This window comes from Zootoca vivipara, chromosome 11 (assembly GCF_963506605.1).
Source record: "Zootoca vivipara chromosome 11, rZooViv1.1, whole genome shotgun sequence".
In the NCBI taxonomy this organism is placed as follows: domain Eukaryota; kingdom Metazoa; phylum Chordata; class Lepidosauria; order Squamata; family Lacertidae; genus Zootoca; species Zootoca vivipara.
The window spans coordinates 42,294,579-42,318,242 of record NC_083286.1 but is presented as its reverse complement, the minus strand read 5'-3'; the positions used below and the strand labels follow the sequence as shown (position 1 = coordinate 42,318,242).

The window sequence follows — 23,664 nt, the reverse complement described above, 5'->3', positions numbered from 1 at the left end:
TGTAGGAAGTACTCACAGGGTGATGGAGGAGATGGGGGTCAGTGCACAGGAACCAGAGCAGCAGGACCAATCACCAGACCCAGAGAGGACCCCGTTTCCTGAACACGGCAGGCTCTGGGGTGTAGTGGGTAGTGGGTGGGGAGCAGCAGGAGGCTGAGGCAGGCAAGGGCCCATAGCCCAGCTCACTAGCTGGCTAGGTGGGGCTTGCTAGCTCTGGGAGGAAGTGTGTGATTCCTCAGCTGGAGGAGGCTTGGAACAGGTGAGGGTCACCTGCCTCATTAAGCGCAGATGCTGCAATCAGCATGCAAGGCATTAAAGGGAAGCAGATCTGAAGTGCTGTGTCTGCTCAACTTCATGATGGACCTCAGCTTGGATGCTCTGGAGGAATTTGGATATGTGGACTGCGGACTTTCACACCTATTTCTGAGGGGCACAGATACCCTGAAAGCAGCCTCTCTCCACTGGAGGGTTCCACTGGCTTACAGGTTGCCCAAATCCAGGTGTCTCGTCCAGCCAATATTGAATAGACACTCCCTGACTAGGGTTGCCAGACTCAATAGAGGACAGGGCTCCTGTGCCTTTAATTGCCCTGCTCTCTTTTGAGTCTGGAAACCTTAGAGAGAAACCAGCAGACCCTTTGCTTGGAAATTAAACAAAGGGTCTGCTGGTTTCTCTTTAAGGATTCCAGACTCAAAAGAGAGCAGGGCAATTAAAGGCACGGAAGTCCTGTCCTCTATTGAGTATGGCAACCCTAACAGCTGATATTGTCTATTTTTAACTGATATTTCTTTTAAGGAGTGATTTATATGAACTAGGTATATGCATTCAACTTGAGGTGTGTGTGGGGTGGGGTGGGGGGTATACCAGCTGTTGTGTGAAGGCAGCAATGCACATAAAACATGAAAGGCAAAAAAAAAAAATGCCCCTTGACACCCAGGAGACACTGCCGGGAAAGCAGTGGACCTATATACCGTGTTTCTCCTAAAATAAGACGTGCCTCTAAAATAAGCCATGGCACGATCTTTTACAAGCAAAAAAATATAAGACATCCCCCGAAAATAAGACGTCTTGGGGGTACCTACCAGACCCAGCAGGAGCCGGCAAACGCAGCAGCGCGCGCCGCGCCGCGCCCCAGCCCAGTGGGAGCCCCAGCACAGCGACGCACCGAGCTCCGGCTGAACGGGCCCCAGGACCCGGCAGCGGGCGGTGCGCGAAGCCGCAGCAGCCGGCAGGAGCCGGCAGCAGACCCAGCCGCGCCGCGCCGCACCGCGTCAAGCCCAGGGACCCAGCAGTGGGCTCAGCGGGCGGCGCGCGAAGCCGCAGCAGCCGGCAGGAGCCGGCAGCAGCCCCAGCCGCGCCGCGCCGCACCGCGTCAAACCCAGGGACCCAGCAGTGGGCTCAGCGGGCGGCGCGTGAAGCCGCAGCAGCCGGCAGGAGCCGGCAGCAGCCGCGCCGCGCCGCACCGCGTCAAGCCCAGGGACCCAGCAGTGGGCTCAGCGGGCGGCGCGCGAAGCCGCAACAGCCGGCAGGAGCCGGCAGCAGCCCCAGTCGCGCCGCGCAGCACCGCGTCAAGCCCAGGGACCCAGCAGTGGGCTCAGCGGGCGGCGCGCGAAGCCGCAGCAGCCGGCAGCAGCCCCAGTCGCGCCGCGCTGCACCGCGTCAAGCCCAGGGCCCCAGCAGTGGGCTCAGCGGGCGGCGCGCGAAGCCGCAGCAGCCGGCAGGAGCCGGCAGCAGCCCCAGTCGCGCCACACCGCGTCAAGCCCAGGGACCCAGCAGTGGGCTCAGCGGGCGGCGCGCGAAGCCGCAGGAGCCGGCAGCAGCCCCAGTCGCGCCGCACCGCGTCAAGCCCAGGGACCCAGCAGTGGGCTCAGCGGGCGGCGCAAGAAAGCCCCGTACCATACTTACCGGTAACAATGCTGTACCATGCTTAATAAAAAATAAGACATCCCCCGAAAATAAGCCGCGATGTGTTTTTTTTATAGGAAAAATAAATATAAGACGTGTCTTATTTTAGGAGAAACACGGTATGTACACAAAATTTTACTGATATATTGTAAGATACAAGGTAGTACTATATTATAAAGGAAACACTAACTGTTGAGGTGGGTTATCTAATAGATTCTCCCTCCCCGTATTATAGATGTGAATCTGATGTTAGCGGCCTCCTCAGGGTCATACAGAACATCTACTCTGTTTGCATTTTAATGTGAACCTACTTCATTTGCATTTCCCAAATGAATACACAGAAAAAAGAAATCATTTAAAGCTTCGCTTTTCTGCACATTTTGCAATACCAAAATAATGCTTATATTAGTGTGCATGACACTAGGCAAGATTACATACAAAACTGTGTATAGTAGATGAAATGCACATAAAAATATGTAGGCAGTTTCATGCGGACATTTAAAAAGCAATCATAATGTGAAAATGGGAAGAACGGTGATGGGGAAAAATGAGAAACTTTGAGAAACTGAAATTGACAGATTTTATGCATGTCAAAATTCAGAATCCACATTGAATTTTCAGGAAAGCTCCTCAGCTAAAGATCAGATTCCTGCTTGGTTGTCTTATATTTTTTTTGCAAGATCTACTGGAACTATTACTCCAGCATAAATGTTCTTCGTACAGATTTTTTACATGAGTAAACTTTTTGTCATTGAAGGAAATGGATTAAACTTCAAAACTACTTTTATTGAGATAATTACAGTGTAAATAACTACCGGCAGTGACCATTTTACGTGTGTCTCATTGACACACGAATGTGCACACATTGCCATGGACATGGAAGTGGCTCGGAAAGGGGGCATAATGGGTTTGCATGGACTTACAGTATGTGCATTCCGCCAATGCATGTGGGGGCCAGGAATGCCACCCCCTTCTTAAACAGGGAGTTGCCTGTACTGCAATCTCACTATATCATCTACAATAAAATGAGTGGCTGGGCTCTTGTGCATTTCAACAGGGCTTCTGCAGGAAACAGCCCTGAACTTACAAGGTCAATGAACTTTTTACAAACAAAACACACTTCTAAATGTTAATATTGATGGAAACATTCATATTAATGTGTTCTACAGAGCATTTATTTCCATTTTGGTTAGCATTTATTTCCATTTTGGTTAGCGTAAGTTATAAAATCACAAACAGTTCTCTCTGCATCAAAGTTGCCTGCATGAATGTGGTAAGTATCAATGCTGTACTTTTAGTATAAAATCAGATATATGGTGGGTTAGCTGTGTCAACCATTGCTTTTAACTAATATACAAACCTGGGTAATATAAATTATTTGCCATTATAAAAAGCAACTCTGTTAAGTACAAAAATCTGTTAACACCTATAACTTATGAAATGCAAGACGTTCAATATTACGACACGTATTCCTCTTTTACAGTATTTGCATATGTAAGCTGAGACACATGACACGTTATACAGAGGAGGATAAAGAATACTGAACACGTTAAAGATGTTCAAAAAGGCTAGCACTTCCAGAAATATTAGCACAGGATATAAACATGGAAACAACACAATGAGAATCTCAGAACTGATAGACAAAAGGAGTCACTGACAGTTGTAAAGCATTTGATGTCTGTCAAAAGCCTGTCAAAACAGCTCCTCTTGGATACAGATTGATCATGTTTATATTCTTACTGTCAAACTAGTATAGACAGCCATAGGTCTGAGGAAAAAACCCAGTGCAGGCGCGCATACACACTCATGCACAAACATACATCAACGTGACAGATGTCTATAAGGATCTTACACCACAACATCTTTCGTAAATAAAAGAAGAAGAGAGAGAGTGTTCATTTTTAAATGAATTCCCACAGATTCTTAGGAATGGGATTCATTTCATCTGTATGATGAAAGCCGATGAAGTGCACAAAGAACTGTGTTGCTGTTTGTAGATTAATGCACATTCAAGATCAGTTTAGATAGAAACATGGCATTAGTTCATGAACTGTGTTCTTTTAATGAAGTGTTTAAACGCATCAAAGTTCTACTGATGTTTAAATTCAGCTGCCACATAGAACCACCAAAGAACAATGAAAAGGAAAGGGCTTCTCTGCCGTCCTTTAGCAGATATGAGGTATTGTTTCACCCTGCAGTGTGAAATGCAAGTATGGAGTTATCTAAGAATTTTCATCAGAAATGTTTGATAAGTGATACTTTCCTGTGTACTAGGCAGGGGCAGCCCACCCATGAGGCAAGATGAGGCAAGTCAGGTGGCAGAATCCACAGGGGCCGCAGATCCCAATGTAGACCTTGATTTCCTCCCTTGTTCCCGATGTAGATCTTCACTCATCCCTTGCCTGGGAGCGGTGCCATTTTATGGTTTGCTTCAGGTGCCAAAATGTCTGGGGCTGGCCCTGTCATTAGGTATTGTCATAAAGGTTCTGCAACCCATCCTTATGCATTTTAACCCTAAGAAACTCCCAGTGGTTTCAATGGGGCTTTCAAGTGCGTGAGCATAGGATTCCAACCCTAGTCTATATTTACACTACAATGCGGCTAAAGCTTTATTTTCTGTTTTGCTAGTTCAGATCCTCTTTCGTCATAGTTTTGAAGCCCTTAATAGTAGTGGATGGTCCTCGTAAAACTAGAAGGCAAACCCCTTTTAACAGTTTGAGGCACATCTATTGGTGAAGACACTCCTTTGAACTAAGAGTTATGGGGTAAAAAGTGAGTGAGAATATTGAGGGGTAAAAAGCAAGTAAGAATATTGTTCCCTCTTTGTCTGCATATCCCCTCTTATTTGCACATTTTAAAATGCACACATGAGCCTCAACTGTGTCAAAAATAACATATCAGGAACCACCTGTGTCAATGCAAGGATACGCCGCTGATTTCTTTCAAATAAATTAGGCAGCTATTGATCGGAGATGATTCATAACTCTTTTTAAAATATTTGAAACTCCAGTCTCTATAAAAGGTGCATTTCAGGTTGGAAATGGGTACAATATGATGGCAAAATACATACCTTTAGTTGTCAGAATTTCTGGCCCTCTGATCGCTCTCAGCTCTCTTTCTCCACTTTGCTCCAAATCCTATTTAGCAGTCACCCGACTACTAAAGGATGTACCATGTGGCATTCTTCACAAGCAACTCACAGGTTATAACAGATGTTACCAAAAAAAAATCCATTGGTGTTTATTAAAAAACAAAACAAAAACATAGGTTAACAGATCAAAGTGCATCATATATCGAGAAATTGTTTGATACCCTTCACTTTTCAACAGTATCTTAGAGTAAATTATACAAAAATTACAAGTGGAAGATATTCTGCATTTAAACTTTGGAAATTAAAACAAAGCAAAGCTAAAAATACAGAAAGATGCCCAAATGCTACAAAACCACCAATGCTGCAATATTTTACCAAGATCTATTCCACTCCGTACTTGGTAGAGGAATATAATATTCAACATTCCAAACACATCTTATGAAAAGTTATCCACTGCTGTATTATGCAGGAGTGGTTGGTGGGGTGGACAGCCTCTTGACAATGGTGCCACTGCCACTTACTGATTATAATAAAAATAATTTTATTATTTATACCCTGCCCATCTGGCTGGGTTGTGCCAGCCACTCTGGGTGGCTTTCAACACATATGAACACACCTACTGGGATGGAATGTGGGTGAGGCATGGTGGCAGTGAGGACACAGTGGTCCCTCCACTGGTGCCTCCACTGTGCACCTGCACTGTTCAAACTGGCTGATGCTTTGTCCTTCCCCCCAGTGGCGAACGGTGGGCAGTCCGTCCGGGTGGGCAGCACGCTTTGAAGCAGAGCACACTACAGAGCGGTTTGCCGGTGCCGGCGCCCGGCAACCCGCTCCATAGCGCGCTCTTTTTCTTCCTGCTCGGGCGGAGGAGGCGAGGGGCGGGCCAGGGGCGCTGCTCCTGCGCGAGTGGAGCTTGTATGGAGCTAGGGGCGACCCGGCCCTCCCTTGCTACACGCCTGCTTCCCCCATCCTGGTACGCACAAGCATTGCCACTGCCGAGAGCCCAGTTTCATAGTGCTGCACCACTGACTGCTACAACCAAGGCAGTATTGAGCTCTGAAGCAGTCCGTGGGCTTCAAGACCAGGTAAACCTGGGGAGAGAAAGGTATACATTCCTAGAACTAATTGGAGTGCTGTCACATATAACAAAAACAACAATGAAAACATACTATGCTCTGGGTGAAAAGCTTTCTACCAACGTTCAGTCTGGAACAGCTTGGGTCCCCTGAAAATAGGGGTATTTAAGAAACACAGACTTCTGAGTATAGTTCCAAGACACTGACTTTTAAAAATAATAATAATAATAATAATTCCATGGCCTCTAGGACTTCTAGCATAATACTAGTTATATAGAATACATCCAGTGATTATTTTAAACCTGCTTATGGTTCATGCTCCGTTATCTGTACTAGAAGTTAGCCCCGATTTCACCACAATTTTACACAATCATCAGCTTAACTGACACCTACAATTTACAAAGGCTATTTTTTTGAGCACTTGAGATGCTTCCAAATTGATGGATAACAAAATACTGATATGCCTATTGTCATTGCCTCACCTTCTGCTAAATCAATGGTTTGCCTCTAAAAAGAATTAAAACTGTAAATGTTAAAAGGTAGGTGTTTGCATTCAATAAGGCTTCTGACTAGTCTTTGCATTAAAAATGTGTTCCTTGGCTTCAGAATCTGCTGTGGTTCTCAGCAACTATAATTTCCAGATAGCTTGTGTGCTCATCCCGCATAATAACACAGGTAATGGCCAGAGATCTGCAAAACGCATTTTCTTTTCAGGAACATCACTAGATCTTAGTATCCAGTTACAGATTCTTTTAAATTTTGTTTATGCAGCAAAATTCCGCATTAAGGTTCTTCTAAAAACAATGTATAAAAATGGCATACAGTAGACAGAATTGTTGGTAATCTAAAGGTTCTCTCCATTTCAGCATAGACAACATTACTGAAAAGAATCACAAACCTGATTCACAGAACTTATAAACAGGCTTTCCAGGCTAAATGCAAAAATATATTTATTGCAAGCTCTAGCACAGTCTTCTGTATACCAAACCATAATTCAGCTGAAGGTGAGACAAACAGGAACAACGCTGTCTGAGAACCATCTGAGTTTTCTTCACATTCTTGAAGGCTCAAGATCTCTGTCTTCTAGTAAATTTATCAGCAGGCTGAAGCTGTCTTTTACTGCTTCCATATCATCCAAGGAGCAGGGCTTAAGTATCCAGCGTTTTCCTCGTGCAAGTGGTTCAAGTTCCAAATACTTTTTGATCTATTTTTTAAAAAAGCAATACAAAAAAAATAATCAGTTGTTGTATATACTTTTTGGCTTACTTTTCTTTTCAAGACAGAGGGTGTTGGAATAATCCTGAATGCTCGTTTTTAGAATTACTTTACAGCTGTTCTTGAAATAGGTTATATGCAGTGACATGCTGGTGTTTTTCTTGGGAGCGAATGATCTGCTTGGAAACCACCATTCTAACAATACATTTAGAAGCACAGGAAGATCTTTCAAAGAATTAGATTTCATTTATGATACAGGCCACCCCTGATTATGAAACACATTGTTCCATCTTCAGAATTAGAACTTAACTTCTAACCTGCAGTACTGTTGTTGCAAAATGCAAAATATTCATCAACAAGAGAACTATATTTATCGAAAATATATTGAACCAGAGAAAATATATTTATTGTGGTAACTTGCAGTGCACCCATGTCCTAGACAACATCATTGGAGGTATTGATCATATGTAATCAGATATTTCGTGTGGATGATCGTCATAGCATCATAAGTAAAAGCTGAAAAGGACCCTTCAATTATTCCTCTGGACTTGCAACTTTTAAGCCTCCGGCTCACCTTTTAATTTTACACAAAATAGCAGCTAAAGATAAAATGAATGGCTGTAGCGACAACATCTGTATTTGTAACTATATAATGAATAAAAAGAGTTCATTATATTTCTAAAAAGTTTGAATGTGAATGATCAAAATATATTATGAACGGCTTGTGGCTCAGTCAGTATACCATGAGACTCTTAATCTCAGGGCCGTGGGTTCGAGCCCCACTCGGTCAAAAGATTCCTACATTGCAGGGGGTTGGACTAGATGACCCTTGTGGTGCCTTCCAACTCTACAATATTCTATGATTCTATTATTCTCAGACCAATAGACAATATATCAATGGATTTCATTAGCCTCACTTGTAATTGCAGATACCAAACATCTTTTTTACATCTTGTTCAAAACAATAGGAACCCATTTCATTATTTCAAGCTCTTTGGATAGTGATTAAGACCATTTAGGAGAATAATGCCTTGGGCAAGCATTTCTCAAATATTTGTACAAGGCACTGAATGTATGCGAGGGGGGAAGGACATATATATATATATATATATATATATATATATATATATATATTACTATGTTTTAGGATTGCCATATTTCAAAACATAAAAATCAGGACACCCCAAAAGTTATTTTTACAAAAATGCCCCAAAACCATGAAATTTTGACTGACTTGCCTAAAATCCCCCCTGGACGTCAATTCTGCATTTGAAATCCCTGTAATGTCTGGAAAAATCCGGACCCATGGCAGACCTATCTATCTATAAAAATATAATATACCTAAAAGTAATATATAACCAAGATACAATTTATATGCAATATTTATTTACTTTTAAAGTGATTTAAAATGGAGAAGATGAATTTTCTTAGCTAAAGTATGAATTTAATTCTTCCTTGAAGACATACTTCAGATGAAATCCTTGACATTACCATTTCGAAAGGCAGGAGAAATACTTTTATTTAAATTTATATTTTTTTATGATAAACATTATTTGAGCACTAATTAAGCAAATGGCAACAACAACACTAATCTAAACCACTTCCTTGGGTTATTAAGGAATAATAATTTAGAAGCAACTCGAAAAAATGCTTTGTTAGAAGAGGTACACAAGAATATGCTCCCTTTCTCCTATCTATATACACTTACGATATCTTAACGAATTATCCCTTCTACGTCAGTTTTATTGTGGCTAAATTAGCAACAGTTAGACAATGGGACTTTGATCTCTCTCTCTCTCTCTCTCTCTCTCTCTCTCTCTCTCTCTCTCTCTCTCTCTCTCTCAAAAAAAACCCATCATAGTTAAGGCAAAGTATAATAGTATATCATTAAAAATGCAACCCACTTAGGTAATAAACTCCATACTGCTGTCCATACATACCCTACTAACAAGCTGAATTGAACTACTGTATAATTATAGGAATGCATGCTATGATTTTGGCTAGCTGAAAATGAAGGTTTTGCATTGATGATAGTACATTAACCGTGTATTCTGAAACAAAATGAATGACCACTGTGGCTTGTTTCAGCAAACGCAATCTGACAGCTATATTCAGAGAGGAAGCAAAAGCTGTACAAAGCATAACAAACCACGGATCTAGCGCAGCCACTTGATAACAAAGCCAGCTGGTGCTAAGCTGACAAAAATGGCTGAGTAACCTGAGATTTTCACAAACCTCTAATGTAAAGAATGCTTAGCGCACACGCAGACACACACACACACACACACACCCCTCCTGGAAGAGCAGCGTTCTTTGCCTCACTAATCATACAGGGGCCTGTATTTACCAAGGTAGTAAAACTAGTAAAACATATTATTTGAAAATACTAAATATTAATTTGTTTGTTCTTTTACAGAGAGCAATGACTAAAAGAAAACCTTTTAGACAATCACCATTCATTCTCATTACTTAGTAACATAAATAACCAACCAGAGCCCAATTTTTTGCTTTTATTAATCTGACAACAGTACCCATGTTGACAGCCTAACTCGTGGTAGTTGTTGCAACAAGAGGAAATTAATAATTTCATGGCAGTCTTTGATGTTCCAAACTCTACTAATATCACTGCCTGCTCTTATGAACATTTTTTACCCTGTACACACACACACACACACGAGAGAGAGAGAGAGAGATAGAGAGAGAGAGAGAGATAAAGAGAGAGTGATAAATAGAATTGGTAGTACATATAAGTCTCCAATAAAGCAGTTAAAAGATTCTCCAGCTTCACTCTACATTGGAGGTATAGTCATGGGGAAAAGAATGTGCACTTTCTTTGAATTCTGTGGTTTTACATATCAGGACATAATAGCAATCATGTGTTCCTTAGCAGGTCTTAAAATTAGGTAAATACAACCACAGATGAACAACACATGACATATAACACTTTATTTAACAGAAATAAAGATGGAGAAATAATGTGTGAAAAACTAAGTACACCCTTACTGCTGCCATAGGAATTAAGAGACTAAGTAGCAGACAGGGGCTGCTAATCACATGCCCTTGCTTAATTGATCATCAGCAAGTGTGCGCACCTCTATAAAAGCCAAAGTTTTAGCAGTTTGCTGGTCTAGAGCATTCGGGTGTGTTTTAACACAATGCCAAGGAGGAAAGATGACACAAGGCTCTTAGAGAAGAAAGTGCTGCAGCCCATGAAACTGGGAAGGGTTCTAAGGCTATCACCAACCAATGTAAAGTCCATCATTCTACAGTGAGAAAGATTATTCAAAAGTGGAAAACATTCAAGACAGCTGCCAATCTTCTAAGGAGTGGACACCCCAGCAAATTCACAAGGAAGGTCAGACCATGCAAGGCTCAGAGAAAATGCAACATGGTTAGCGTGATAAATGTTAAAGTTCATGACAGTACAATTAGAAAAAGGCTGAACAATTATGGTTTGTTTGGGACAGTTTCCAGGAGAAAGTCTCATCTCTCTAAAAAGAACATGGCAGCATGGCTTTGGTTTGCAAAGTTGCATCTGAACAAACCATAAAGACTTCTGGAACAATATCCTCTGGGCAGATGAGACCAAAGTGGAGATGTTTGGCCATAATGCACAGCACCAGGTTTAGCAAAAACCAAGCACAGCATAAGAGCACAAGTACCTCATACCAACTGCCAAGCACGGTGATGGAGGGGTGATTATCTGGGCTTGTTTTGCAGCCACAGGACCTAGCACATATGACTATGTCCCCGTTAGTCAGCATAACTGAATATTCTAAATAAAAAACCCCTAATGAATGCCTCACTTCCTCCTTTCAGTACTGAATGATAAAGACTTCTGAGAGGAGAAGTCATTTTTTTGCAAATAATAAAAGGAAATCATTAGAGACGGCAAATCAAGGTGTGGTAACAACTATCTGGTCAAGGGGTGTCAGTAGAGGCGGATTTAGAGGAGTGCGACCGGTTTGCCGAGAGGCCGCCATAGGGGGGCACCGCAGCAACAACTTAGAATGGAAGGAAAGAGGTGGGGAGGGTGCGCCTAATGTTGGTACTGCACAGGGTGCTGCTGAAATGTGAGAGCCCAAAGTCCGCCACTAGTGTCAGTGCTTTAGGTACAGCTACTGCTATCAACATGCAAGATCAATGGAAGCTGATTCCTGTCGTGTGTGTGTGTGTGTGTGTGTGTGTGTGTGTGTGTGTGTAAAACACCTCATTTTAACTACATGTACACTACCACCCCAGTTTTACTAACTCTGCCAACGTTGCTAAAATTGCCCTGCTCTATTCGCTAGTTGCTATTTTATAATGTTAAAAGGTAAAGGGACCCCTGACCGTTAGGTCCAGTCGCAGATGACTCTGGGGTTGCGGTGCTCATCTCGCTTTACTGGCTGAGGGAGCCGGTGTACAGCTTCCGGGTCATGTGGCCAGCATGACTATGCCACTTATGGCAAACCAGAGCAGCGCACAGAAACGCCGTTTACCTTCCCGCCGGAGCGGTACCTATTTATCTACTTGCACTTTGACGTGCTTTTCAACTGCTAGGCTGGCAGGAGCTGGGACCGAGCAGCTATGGATACTGGAATTCCTTTGCCCAAAGCAATCTTACTATATGCGGTACATTTTTTTAAAGCCACAAAACCACACGAGTTGGATCCAAACAAGAATGAGTGGAACTCTTCTCAAGCAATGGGGGTTTCCTGTCTGTAGCCCCTGAACCTGCTCAAACACCTCCTGGAGATCAAGGAACCCTCTGATATGGGAGGAGGGATGAGACACAGGGAGCAGGAGGAGGAAATCAGAAGAATTTGGCAGCGATCCCTTGCAGAAGTCCCTTTCTGTTTGCGCAAGGTGTTTTTGGATCCAAACCAATACACATATAGAGTAAGAGACGATGACTATTTCACTTAAATAGTACAGAGATCATAATTAGATATATTGTGCGATATCTCACACCTAGTGAAAAGCCTTAAGGGTGAAAGCGTTTAATTAGCTAATTTGTGTCCCAAAGTTAAGCCTCTACTCTTGCATCCTATTTGTATTATATATTTTTTTTAAAAAAAAATGAGTGGCACTAAGAATGGCACCTGGTATACAACAAAACTGAGAAATATCCTGTTCACTGAAATAAGTTAATGAGTCTAAGTCCCAAACTCGAATATCAGAGACAACCAATTACCCTGTCTGAAGCACAGGCTTGTAAAACTATCAGGTACTTGTAAAATGGTCTGCTACACACGAGTAATATCTTGTTTAAATGGCTTGTTTGACTAGATGCATTCACCATGAAATTGATTCTTTTAAAAGACTATTTTTAAACTGGATATAAGTTAACTGCATGGGCTGAAAATGAGAAAAAAACCTGGCATTATAAAGGGTGGGCTTCAAGTACGGGTCCAATTTTATGAGGTCGAGGGTTAGTTGAATGAGAAACTCATCAACTATAGCCATGTCCCATGCAGGAACCAAGGAGGCGAAATACCAGTAGATTATGCTGCAATTTCCATGTCAAGAGCTGTAAGGTCTAGTGTTACTTCACCACACAGTGTCTCTCTAAAACATCACAAAGACATACAATATACAGCAATGTATTTGAAAAATAAGATAAGGAACTGGGAGGAAAACACCCCCCCCATCCTTTAAATGTAGGCGCACCTTGTAAATACTATTACAGTACAGTATATTGAATATGACAAAGTGTATGTGATTTCTGTGCATGGCTGACAGTTTGCAGCTTAAATCCTGGCCACAGTCAAGCACCAAAAGCAAGATACAGTGGTACCTCTACTTACGAATTTAATGCGTTCCAAACACACATTTGTAAGTAGAAAAAAAATGGTAAGTCGAATCCCATAGGAATGCATTGGGAGAAAAAATTCTTAAGAAGAAAAAATCCTATGTAAAAATTCATAAGTAGAAAAAATCCTATCTAAACCGCATCCCAGATGGCAGACGGAGCTTCATTTGTAAGTAGAAACATTCGTAAGTAGAGGTACCACTGTACAGTGCTAAAATCATGGACGACAGTGCTTCTGAGTATAACAAGGGACCCCCAAGTGCCCTACTATGGTAGCACTTTATCTCTAAGCATCTCTTTAAAAAAAAAAAAGACGAAAAGGAACAAAATGACCTGTGTGAGTGTGCCTGTGAAACAGAACTTAATCACCATTAGTTAAGTTGCATATACATAATTTATCAGATATCCATGATACTTATACAACAAATCACCAAGCAGATATAGAGAAGAATAAGTCTGGCTGAAGCAGAACCACTATGGCATTTGTGAGGGTAAGTCTTGTCTCTTTAACCCTTTAAGGCTATTTGATAGTGCCTACAAACATATAGATAGAGGTGATCCAGTCAACACTGTGTGGTTACACTTTCAAAAAAGTTTTTGATAAAGCATCTCACCAAATTTAAGCTTAAAAGTCATGGAATAAGAGGAGAGGTCTTGTAAAACTGTATTTTTTATGTTTTTATACTGTAAACTGCCCTGTGATCCTCGGAAGAAGGGTGGTATATAAATTTAATAAAATTAATAACTACTACAACAACAACTGTGAGAACAGGATGTGGGACTAGGTGGATCTTTGGCCCCTTCCAGCAGGCCTCTTCTTGCATTCCTTTTCTAAGCATCACTAAATTAGAACTGATGTGCTAGCTGAGCTGGAGGGAGATTGCATCTTCCCTATGAGAGATTGTGGTTTTAGGATTGAGAGAATATGATATTTCCATAACCCAAAAGAGAGATGATCCCCCACTTCCTTCAAGAGAGACCTCTAGGATCCTTCACAGCAAACGAGTCACACAGTGCATTTAACATTCTTATAAAGATGATTGCCTGGGGGGGGGGACTATCCGCTAGTTCCTGATGTAGGATTTATGAACTAAGGTTTGTTTGTAAGAAATCCCTTATATGACACCAGCAGCAAGACTGACCCTCTGGAAGTGATGCCGCAAAACTGTCACTCATTCAGAGTACATTCACTCTTAAGTTCATATAGCTCCAAAACGAGTACTTTTCATTCTTAGAAAGTCAACTGAACTGAAATTATTGTTTTTATTATTCTATTTGTACTCCAAAATAAGACATTTCCCCCTGGAAACGCAAGATGCCAAGTTGAAAAGAGGGTAATGGGAGTATCAGTAAAGAATAAATAAATATGCGCTACAAAAATGTTTATACGCTAGCACTGGGAGATAATGTAACAGCAAACTGTTCTGCCAACTGGAAAAGTTCAGGCTTTGGAGTAGATTCAAATTTCAAACCCCGAAAGGCTAGTCTGTGTTGTGCCACCGGATGATTAGCACCCACCAAAGAGTGCCAGCCACACTGTTTTGTTTTTAAAATAAGACCAGCTGCAGACAGATTCATGGAATGAATCTCTCTTCATCTTGTCTTTCACACCACAGGCAATGTGCCACATTGGAATCTGAAAGAGGAAACAGGCATAAGTGTCAGGAGAACAACAAGAAATGAAGCTTCGGATTACACAGAGGTAATAAAAATGCCTTGTTTCAGAGTGTGCCTAGCCCACCACAGTGAAGATAGAAAATTCAAATCAAATTGCCAAATGCAGTTGCAGAGTGATTCCCCAATGCCAGTATATGCCTAGAGTATTGTTCTTAGGATTTCAGACTCAGAGGAGATGAAGCAGAATAAGGAGGCCATAGCATCATAGTTTATAATAATGAACTGTGATTTATATGGTCAGAATTCAAAGTATGTGTTTGTCTTAGTTGGTTTGGTTTTATCATGCAACACTGGAAGGTAGTGGTACTGTTGCATGAGAAGAAATTCATGCCCCAAACTCTGTTCAGTGTACAAAACTATTTACTTTTTTTTTTGTATCCCGACTGGTAAGTACATTTATATTCTTTTAAAAAGTGTATGACGATTGATCAAGGTACTGTATAGGTAAGACAGAAGAGCAAATTGCCTGGGCTTAAATTAATTGAGGGGGGAGAGAGATTTGTTCAACAATTATACAGGTCAGGAACTGCGGAAACCTGTTGCCTTAAAGCAACAGTGAATCACACAAACACAGAGACAAAAACAGCACATACCGTACGAAGTTGCAGAAAGTTTACGGTTTTAGAGATACACAACAAGGAGTTTGAATCATACAGTTGTTAGGATCATAGTACATGAGCTCCATGTTGCATTCTGGTGCTATATGGTGTTGTGTTGCTATGTGGCGCCCTGGCTCTGGAATTTTCTCTCCAGGGAAACCTGCCTGGTGCCGAGTGACTTTTTTATTTTTATTTTCTTGTTTGGCACCAGATGAAGACCTTTTCATTTGCCCAGGCTTTAAGGATTGCTGACTTGCTACTTTAATTTCCAATGTTATTTTTCTGCTGTTATAAACTTACTGTTTTAATTATTTATTGTATTTTTTAAAACTCCCTGGTAAACCACACCAAACATCTCTTCAGTTGTAGCAAATGTCATAATAACCCTGTTACATTTATTTATACAAAGCAGCACCCAGCAAAACAAATTGTGGTAATAATTAGTATTTCCACACTTCCAGGGGCCCAAAGGTTTGTCTGTCTGTGAATGTGTACTCCATTAGTAAGTTAATTTTCACATAGCTTTAGGCTCCATCAGAAAACTTTGCCTGGGCTTTCCCATGGTTTGGCACTACCAAAAAAGATGCCCGGAATTAGGTTTGGCTGCAAATTCTCTGACTATTGGGACGCCAAGTCTATCTAGGACAGACATCTATAAGCCTTCTTGAGCACATCAACACTGGCAACACTTAACTTAAAAATACCTTTAGCTACTGAGGGCTGATTCACACAAGTGATGTTCACCACTTCGTGATCGTAGCATAAAATGGTGTTTTGCTAATGCAAAAGCACCATGAGAGATCTATGGGTGGGGATTTACCTAATGAGTCCTGTCAGCAGAAGCCTGTGCATGTGTGATTGGATAAAGAATTATAGGGTTAGGAGGGACCACAAGGGTCATTTAGTCCAACTCCCTGCAGTGCAGGAATCTTTTGCCCAACGTGAGGCTTGAACCCACAACCCTGAGACCAAGAGTCTCATGTTTTACTGACGGAGCTATCCAGGTGAGCCACTTCAAATGGCTTGGAGGACCTGATCCGGCCAGTGGGCCACCCCGATCTAAAGGATAGATAATAAAAAAGCAAATAACCTGACCCTTGAGGAGCCCTGATAGACAGACAAAAGGAAAGGGGGGGTGAATTATTGATGGCGGAAAGCATGATAACTATTGTAGAAACACTGTATGAGAAGAAAAATTTCACAAAGTGCTAAAACTAGAACTTGAAAGAAGAAAATATTGAACAACTGTGTCAAAAGCACTGAACGAGAACCATATGCTTCTTAGACAGTTAAATACAATTAAAGTAAAAGAGAAACCATTTTGGAAAAGATTAGTGAATATCTTGTCTGTTGGCTGCAGTGACAGAGAGGCGGTTTCTGCTTCAGAGCTGGAGCCGATTGGTAGAACACGTCTTCCCAAGTGAGGGATGGGGAGGAGAACATGTACATCCTAGTTGAGAGACAGGGCTGGTTTGATTGATGTTTCTTCAGCTTATTTGCAGATGTTCCCAATATGTTTTCAGTGCAATTGCGTTTTTTTTTTTTGCTGTTTTATTACGATTTTGCTATGTTTTGATTGTTTGATTGGAGGCATTTGGGTCAAAAAGTAGTATATAAATTAGTCATAACACAGCAGTATGTTTTTTGTATATTGTAGTATGTTTACATGAGAGGCTACACAGATTTCCCAAGGTGGAAGTTTGTTTCAGCATCAGAAAATACATGAAGCATCTTGTCTGGTTTTGAAGGCTGGGATAAAACAAAAACAAAATATAACAAGAAACGAGTGGGCTGTGAGGAGTGCCCTGATCACAAATGATGTAGCCAAGCTGGAAGGACTAAACAAATGTACAGTATATGATTGCCAAAAATTGCAAAAGATGTGCAGTACAGAATATGAATTTGAGGGAGAGGCAAGGAACCAGAAACTGTTCAACAGTTATGACAATTAATACTTGCGTATGTTTTGAACACACACGGCAAGAATTGCAATTCCCATATCACAGTCATTTTCAAAGAGGTTTGAAAATATTTCTCAGTTCATCCTAGCCAAGATGAATAATGGGAGGTTTATTTTACATGGATCATCTGCCATCCTATCTGCAGCTTGTGTCAATGCAAGGCAGACAAGCAACTCGGCAAAATTAATGCACCCTCAAAACCCAGACTGTCTGTAACATTTGATTCTATTGGAGACTGCAAAGTCTCCATTACATCCTGGAAGTATTAGCTTCATAATATTATCATTTTGCCGTGACAATTAACTTCACTAACATAGTAGCTATGAGGCTGCCAAGTCATTCCTGGAAGAACTGCTGGGGACGAAACACAAATATACACATGCTAACAGAACAGAGATGTATCATTAATTTCTGCCAAAAAGTGCCATGATTCAATGAGTTTTAAATATTAACACAATACATGCTGAAGAGACAGTCTGCTAAAATGTTAAATTATTTTTCCTACTGTAATTGTGTTAGTTGGTCTCCCCTTTGCTACTTTATCACTATACATGAGATGGCACAGTGCCCTCTTGCTTAGCTATCAACTTCATTTTTTCTGAATTCTATATCTTCATTGAATTATTTTCAGAATTATTTTTGATGCAGATAACATGAAAGCAAAGCAGATTTGAATAAACTTGGCATCTGCATTTTGGAAGTAATATGGTCAATACTGATGTTGCCCTATCTATTTTAGTAGTACAGCTGGTGAACACTTGTTGAGGGATTCAACAAAGTCATTTTAATATATGTTAGTATTGGGATGCATCTAGATTAAGTTGTGGTAAGGTTAAACAGAGGTGAAGCGGATTAAATTACAAAGGCGAAATACAATGGAAGATTCAGTGTCTGAAGCCAAGGAAAATCTGTGCAATAGAGCCAGGTGAACTCAAGAGCCATTTGAAGAATATAGTAACCCATTTCAACTGTAAATTTTTCGACGGGTATCCTTTAATAAGGGAGCACAGCAAGTTAGTTCACTAGCTGTGACTTCTTGTTTACAGGAAGAGGAGGTGCAGTTCACTACTCAAATGCTGATTTGCTCATGTGAGCAGCTATTGGTATAACTGAGTACTGTCTGAATGAGCAAAGTAGAAACATCACATTTTTCTTTTGATAACCATATGGAGAGCAAGGCACTTGCATGTTCACAGAAAGTCGGATCATGAATATGTGGACAATACAGATGGTAGAGGCCACTTCACATGTTATGTAGTCTGACTTTGCATGGTGGGACATTCTTTTCCTCTGTGGAGCAGGACATGAGGAAAGTCTGACTGGTAACTACCTATAGCAAGTTGCCTATCAAGTACCAGGCTCTTGCTTCTGATTATTTGTGTGTTTCTTATAAGTGCTCTTCACTGGCCTAATTTGGGCATTTTGCCTCATGTGACTACAACCATGCAAGGCAGGTGAGTGGGTCAACTTGTCCATCCCGCATAAGCCCCTGCACCCCACAGCCAAAGAGATGCTGGTTGTGTTTATCACCTGCAAGCCTATGTTCAGGAGGCTGCTTCACTGTAGATGTGCCTTGCCCCATTACCTTACCTCATGCAATTATAGTTGTGTGAGGCTGAATGTTTCTTCAATTGGAAGGGATGACTAGATTATATAGGGGGAAGTTGGTAGGCCATGTGATTAGGGCTGCTTGTATTATTTATCTTAAATATATTTATATATGCCCCCATTCTACAAATTGCACTCAATTGCAGTTTAAGAAGAAGAAGAGTTTGGATTCGATATCCCGCTTTATCACTACCCGAAGGAGTCTCAAAGTGGCTAACATTCTCCTTTCCCTTCCTCCTCCACAACAAACACTCTGTGAGGTGAGTGGGGCTGAGAGACTTCAAAGAAGTGTGACTGGCCCAAGGTCACCCAGCAGCTGCATGTGGAGGAGCGGAGACACAAACCCGGTTCCCCAGATTACGAGTCCACCGCTCTTAACCACTACACCACCCTGGCTTTCTTAAAATAATTGAAGATACTATAAGAGACATTGTAAAAGACTAATACAACAAATTACAATATTGTTAACACCAGCCATAGGAAATCATGTCAGAAGGAAGAGCAGAGCCATAAAATGTAATGTATTACCAGAGTCGGAAGGAAAACAAAAAGAATTTAAGCCACCGACTGTGCCTAGCTAAATTACATCAAATAGATTGCAAGATGTCAGGAGAATCTCCTTGGGGGGAAAGTTGTACAGTCCACAAGCAACCATGGAAATGGTCCCACTTGCCCCTGCCAATATCTGCAGGTGGGAGTACAAGGAGGGCTTCCTATGAAGGTCTCAGTTATGATGGAGGTTCCAAGGGAAGCAAGTGAATCTTGTGATTCTGAACTTTGGAAAGTTGTCAGGAGTGCACAGACAGTATAAACAGTCAAGAAAGTGCTCCAAGGCATACACAGGATCCAGGTTCCCATCACAAAGTATTTACACCCTTGGTTTAAATAGTGGAGGAGAAAAGGAAAAGGGGGTCCAGTTGACAAAGAGGATGGCAAAGGTAACAAGTGATGACCAGTGATGTAAATGACACAAATCCACATTCATTCTGTTTGTATGTTTGATGTCACTGTATATTTTTAGGAGGTTTAAGGTAAGTTACAACACATACAGTAAATGCATCTCAATATAGTATATTTAAATAGGCTCTATGATGTCTTTCCCAAATCACATAACGGATACTGCAAGCCTGTCCCCACAATATCAGTTTAATTCCACCCACTTGCAGCCACTCAAACAAAAATGTTCCCTAAGCTTCAGGCTTTTTTTATAGAAGGACCTGCACATAAAAGAGCTAAGAGAGGTGCATACATACTGAATAATAAGGCCTGAAAATTAAGCCGCAGTGAGGTGGTGGGAAGTCATGGGTGGAAAAAGATTTGTATGGGTAGATGGGTATGATTTATGTTGTAAATATGTACAATCTATACTCAATAAAAATTAAACATAAAAAAGAAATAAGGACTGAAAAGTAATGAGCCAGGTTTATGCCTTTGCTTCACATTTACAACTGTCTGAAAAATCAAAGTATAGGCTATTAATAGCCTGAACAGATGTTCAGAAGATAGCTGGGGCTTCTGTTTGGCACCAAATCAATGTGATAAGATACTTAAACCTATTAACAATGAACAAATTAAAGAATAATGTGGAACAATAAACCACCTAGAAAGAAAATGAGAGAGATCATAACATTTGATCAGAAAGTTAATATATTTTTATTACTGCCTGGCAGCAGACTAGTAATAGACAAATTAAAATGTGTGCAGCAAACTGGGAGTTCAGCTACATGATAGTGAAGATGACTCCAGACAGCCCAATATTTATAGCAAATGAAAATGAATTTGACTAGACTTGGCATCAAGATATTTTCCTTTATGTCTTACATTTATACCTGTGCTTGGAAATCCTAGAAGAATCCAAAGGCTACTCAAAACCATATAATTGTGGATGAGAATAAGTCGCAACAATGAGTTTTCACTGTATGTGAATATTTCAAACTGTAATGACAAATCCATGACTAGAACTGACAAAGATGATAGGCATTTATGGAACAAATCATTTCACTACTCAAAAAGACAACATAATGACAGCTAGTTTTATAAAGGCAATTTATTAATGCACACATTAATAAATGCCAAAGGCTATGAGGCATTTGGAGTCCTTTTAGTAGGGCGGCTAAGCTAAGGTTTAGCTTAGCATGTTATCTGGGATAACCTGGGATAGTAGTTAAGGTCCCTTCTTTCTTTACCACGATCTGTAGCCAAGAAGAAACAATTTGCTCAAGCACGATCCTAGTCAGGGGGACAAGCTAAGACAAACGTTAACTTAGCTGCTGCCGTGCACTGAGCTAGAACGTCTAGGGAGGAGAAAAGCAGCTGTAATTTCCTTTTTGGGAGCCAGCGTGTTTGTGCCAGCCATGGTTTGGCTTAGTGTTATGTGTGAGTGTAGTCAGTACCCGATATCAGGGTACATTAATCTAACCGACTGAAAACAGAACGTATGTAAAGAATGTAAAGCAATATGCTCTATATGTTGTTGTTGTTTAGTCGTTTAGTCGTGTCCGACTCTTCGTGACTCCATGGACCAGAGCACGCCAGGCACTCCTGTCTTCCACTGCCTCCCGCCGTTTGGTCAAACTCATGTTCGTAGCTTCGAGAACACTGTCCAACCATCTCATCCTCTGTTGTTCCCTTCTCCTTGTGCCCTCCATCTTTCCCAACATCAGGGTCTTTTCCAGGGAGTCTTCTCTTCTCATGAGGTGGCCAAAGTATTGGAGCCTCAGCTTCAGGATCTGTCCTTCCAGTGAGCACTCGGGGCTGATTTCCTTCAGAATGGATAGGTTTGATCTTCTTGCAGTCCATGGGACTCACAAGAGTCTCCTCCAGCACCATAATTCAAAAGCATCAATTCTTCGGCGATCAGCCTTCTTTATGGTCCAGCTCTCACTTCCATACATCACTACTGGGAAAACCATAGCTTTAACTATACGGACCCTTTCACCACAACAAGGCAGTGATCCATGAAGGGGATGCTCTACATACTTAAGTACAAATCCTAGAACAGTTTCACATCAAGAAGAATATACTTGGACACTAGAAATATCCTAAGCCATTCAGCAGGAAGCACTTTTAATTTCCATCTATTTCAAAGGAAGATAAATCATATCTGTGGATCAATTACACTGAAATGCTAAGAGCACCTCATGTTGGCTAGATCATGCCAGTTGTGTTTTGTATACATATTCCAATATTGATGTTGGACATTATGCAAGAGATGGACAAACTAGCAACAACAGTTCCTATATAACCCATACAAAATTTCATGATTTTTATATATGTCTTTTCCACTTCCTCTCTTATCGTTACAATTCTGATATTTCAAAAAATGCATTGGGAATTATAGATCAATATATGTCCATAACAATGTTTGAAGCTGCATTTTATAACACACACACAAAAAACATTAAAGGGAGCCAGGCTCTTATCATACGCCAACTGCAGAAATAGACTAAAGCATGTGGTACAAGCCCACAAAATGGTTTATATTATATTGCTCTTTGTGTTTTAAAGCCCAATATATGTCTGAATTTCTTAAAACATCAGAGTAAAGCAACGTAACTAAATACATGGGGTCAATGACTGTGATTCAACTCTTCCACTGATCTTAACTGAAGACTTAAGAAAAGGAGCCAAGGAAAGTAATGGGGAAATTGTATTTGTCTGACCTCGTGACAGATCTGTTAAAGCTATGAGCAACTTGACAGGTAACATCTGGGTTTACCGACTATGGGAATTTGGAAAGTTGCCATGCCCTTAACTCTTCTATTATAAACCAATCTTCTGGTGGCTGCTTAAAAAAAACCAAAAAACCTAAAAGAAGTTCCAGGAGGTCGAAACGTAACTATTCTTATAAAAAGAAAACCACCATTCACAGTATTCCTGGACGCTTTTGCTTTCAGCGGGTGGGTTTAAATGGCAATATGCAACATGCTGGAGCTGTTCAGCTGTCTAAAATGGAAAGGAACTGAGTAATGCGCTGCTTCAGTTGCATATATCACTTCCATGTTCCCTTTGTTTACAATACTGCTTCTAGTTTAGCACTCTCAGAAGCAAGGTGAAGGGGCTAATGCCACATTCTGAAGTGGCAGGAAAGCCAAAGCAGACTCTATGAAAAATGAACCGTTCATCTCTTTGCATTAAAACAGATCCTCCTCTATTTGTAACCTCTCCATCTCCCCTACCCACAAACAGAAACTTTTAACACCTTTAAATTGCATGCCTGGGAATTAGTCTACCAAATTGATTTGAGATCTTAACTTGGAGTTGTTTCCAATTCTGGTCCCACTCAAAGTAGACTCACTGAAATGAATGAACCTATGGTAAATTACAGTCATACCTCAGTTTAAGTACGCTTCGGTTTGAGTACTTTCAGTTTAAGTACTCCACGGACCCGTCTGGAACGGATTAATCCACTTTCCATTACTTTCAATGGGAAAGTTCGCTTCAGGTTAAGTACGCTTCAGTTTAAGTACAGACTTCCAGAACCAATCGTGTACTTAAACCGAGGTACCACTGTAGTCAGGTCCACTAACTACAATAGGCTTACTCTGAGCAGGGCTAATACTGGATACCATCTTTTGTAATCAGTATTATTACCTATAGGAGCTGATTTATTTTAGTAATTAGCTTATTTTTCTTTCAGAAATTTACATATGGGTGGCCAGCCAACATAGTAAGTAATCACCACGGCTTGTCTTGATACAATCTTCTTCTTAGAATGAGCCCTCTATCCCCCGATGAT

The 23,664-nt window shown here is 41.0% G+C and overlaps 1 protein-coding gene across 4 annotated transcripts in view; it reads right to left on the bottom strand.

The window, feature by feature from the left end:
- Positions 1-1,803: 1,803 nt before the first annotated feature.
- Positions 1,804-23,664, bottom strand: part of ARL15 (ADP ribosylation factor like GTPase 15) — a 152,708-nt gene continuing 130,847 nt past the window's right edge. For 2 of the 4 annotated variants that reach the window (XM_035100702.2, XM_060280302.1), the window contains exon 5: positions 1,805-7,276. In XM_035100702.2, the coding sequence (XP_034956593.1) occupies positions 7,124-7,276 (153 nt within the window). In that variant the 3' untranslated portion in view covers positions 1,805-7,123. Of the gene's footprint in view, positions 7,277-23,664 lie in introns of all 4 variants that reach the window. The other 2 variants (XM_060280303.1, XM_060280305.1) reach the window with 2 other exon arrangements.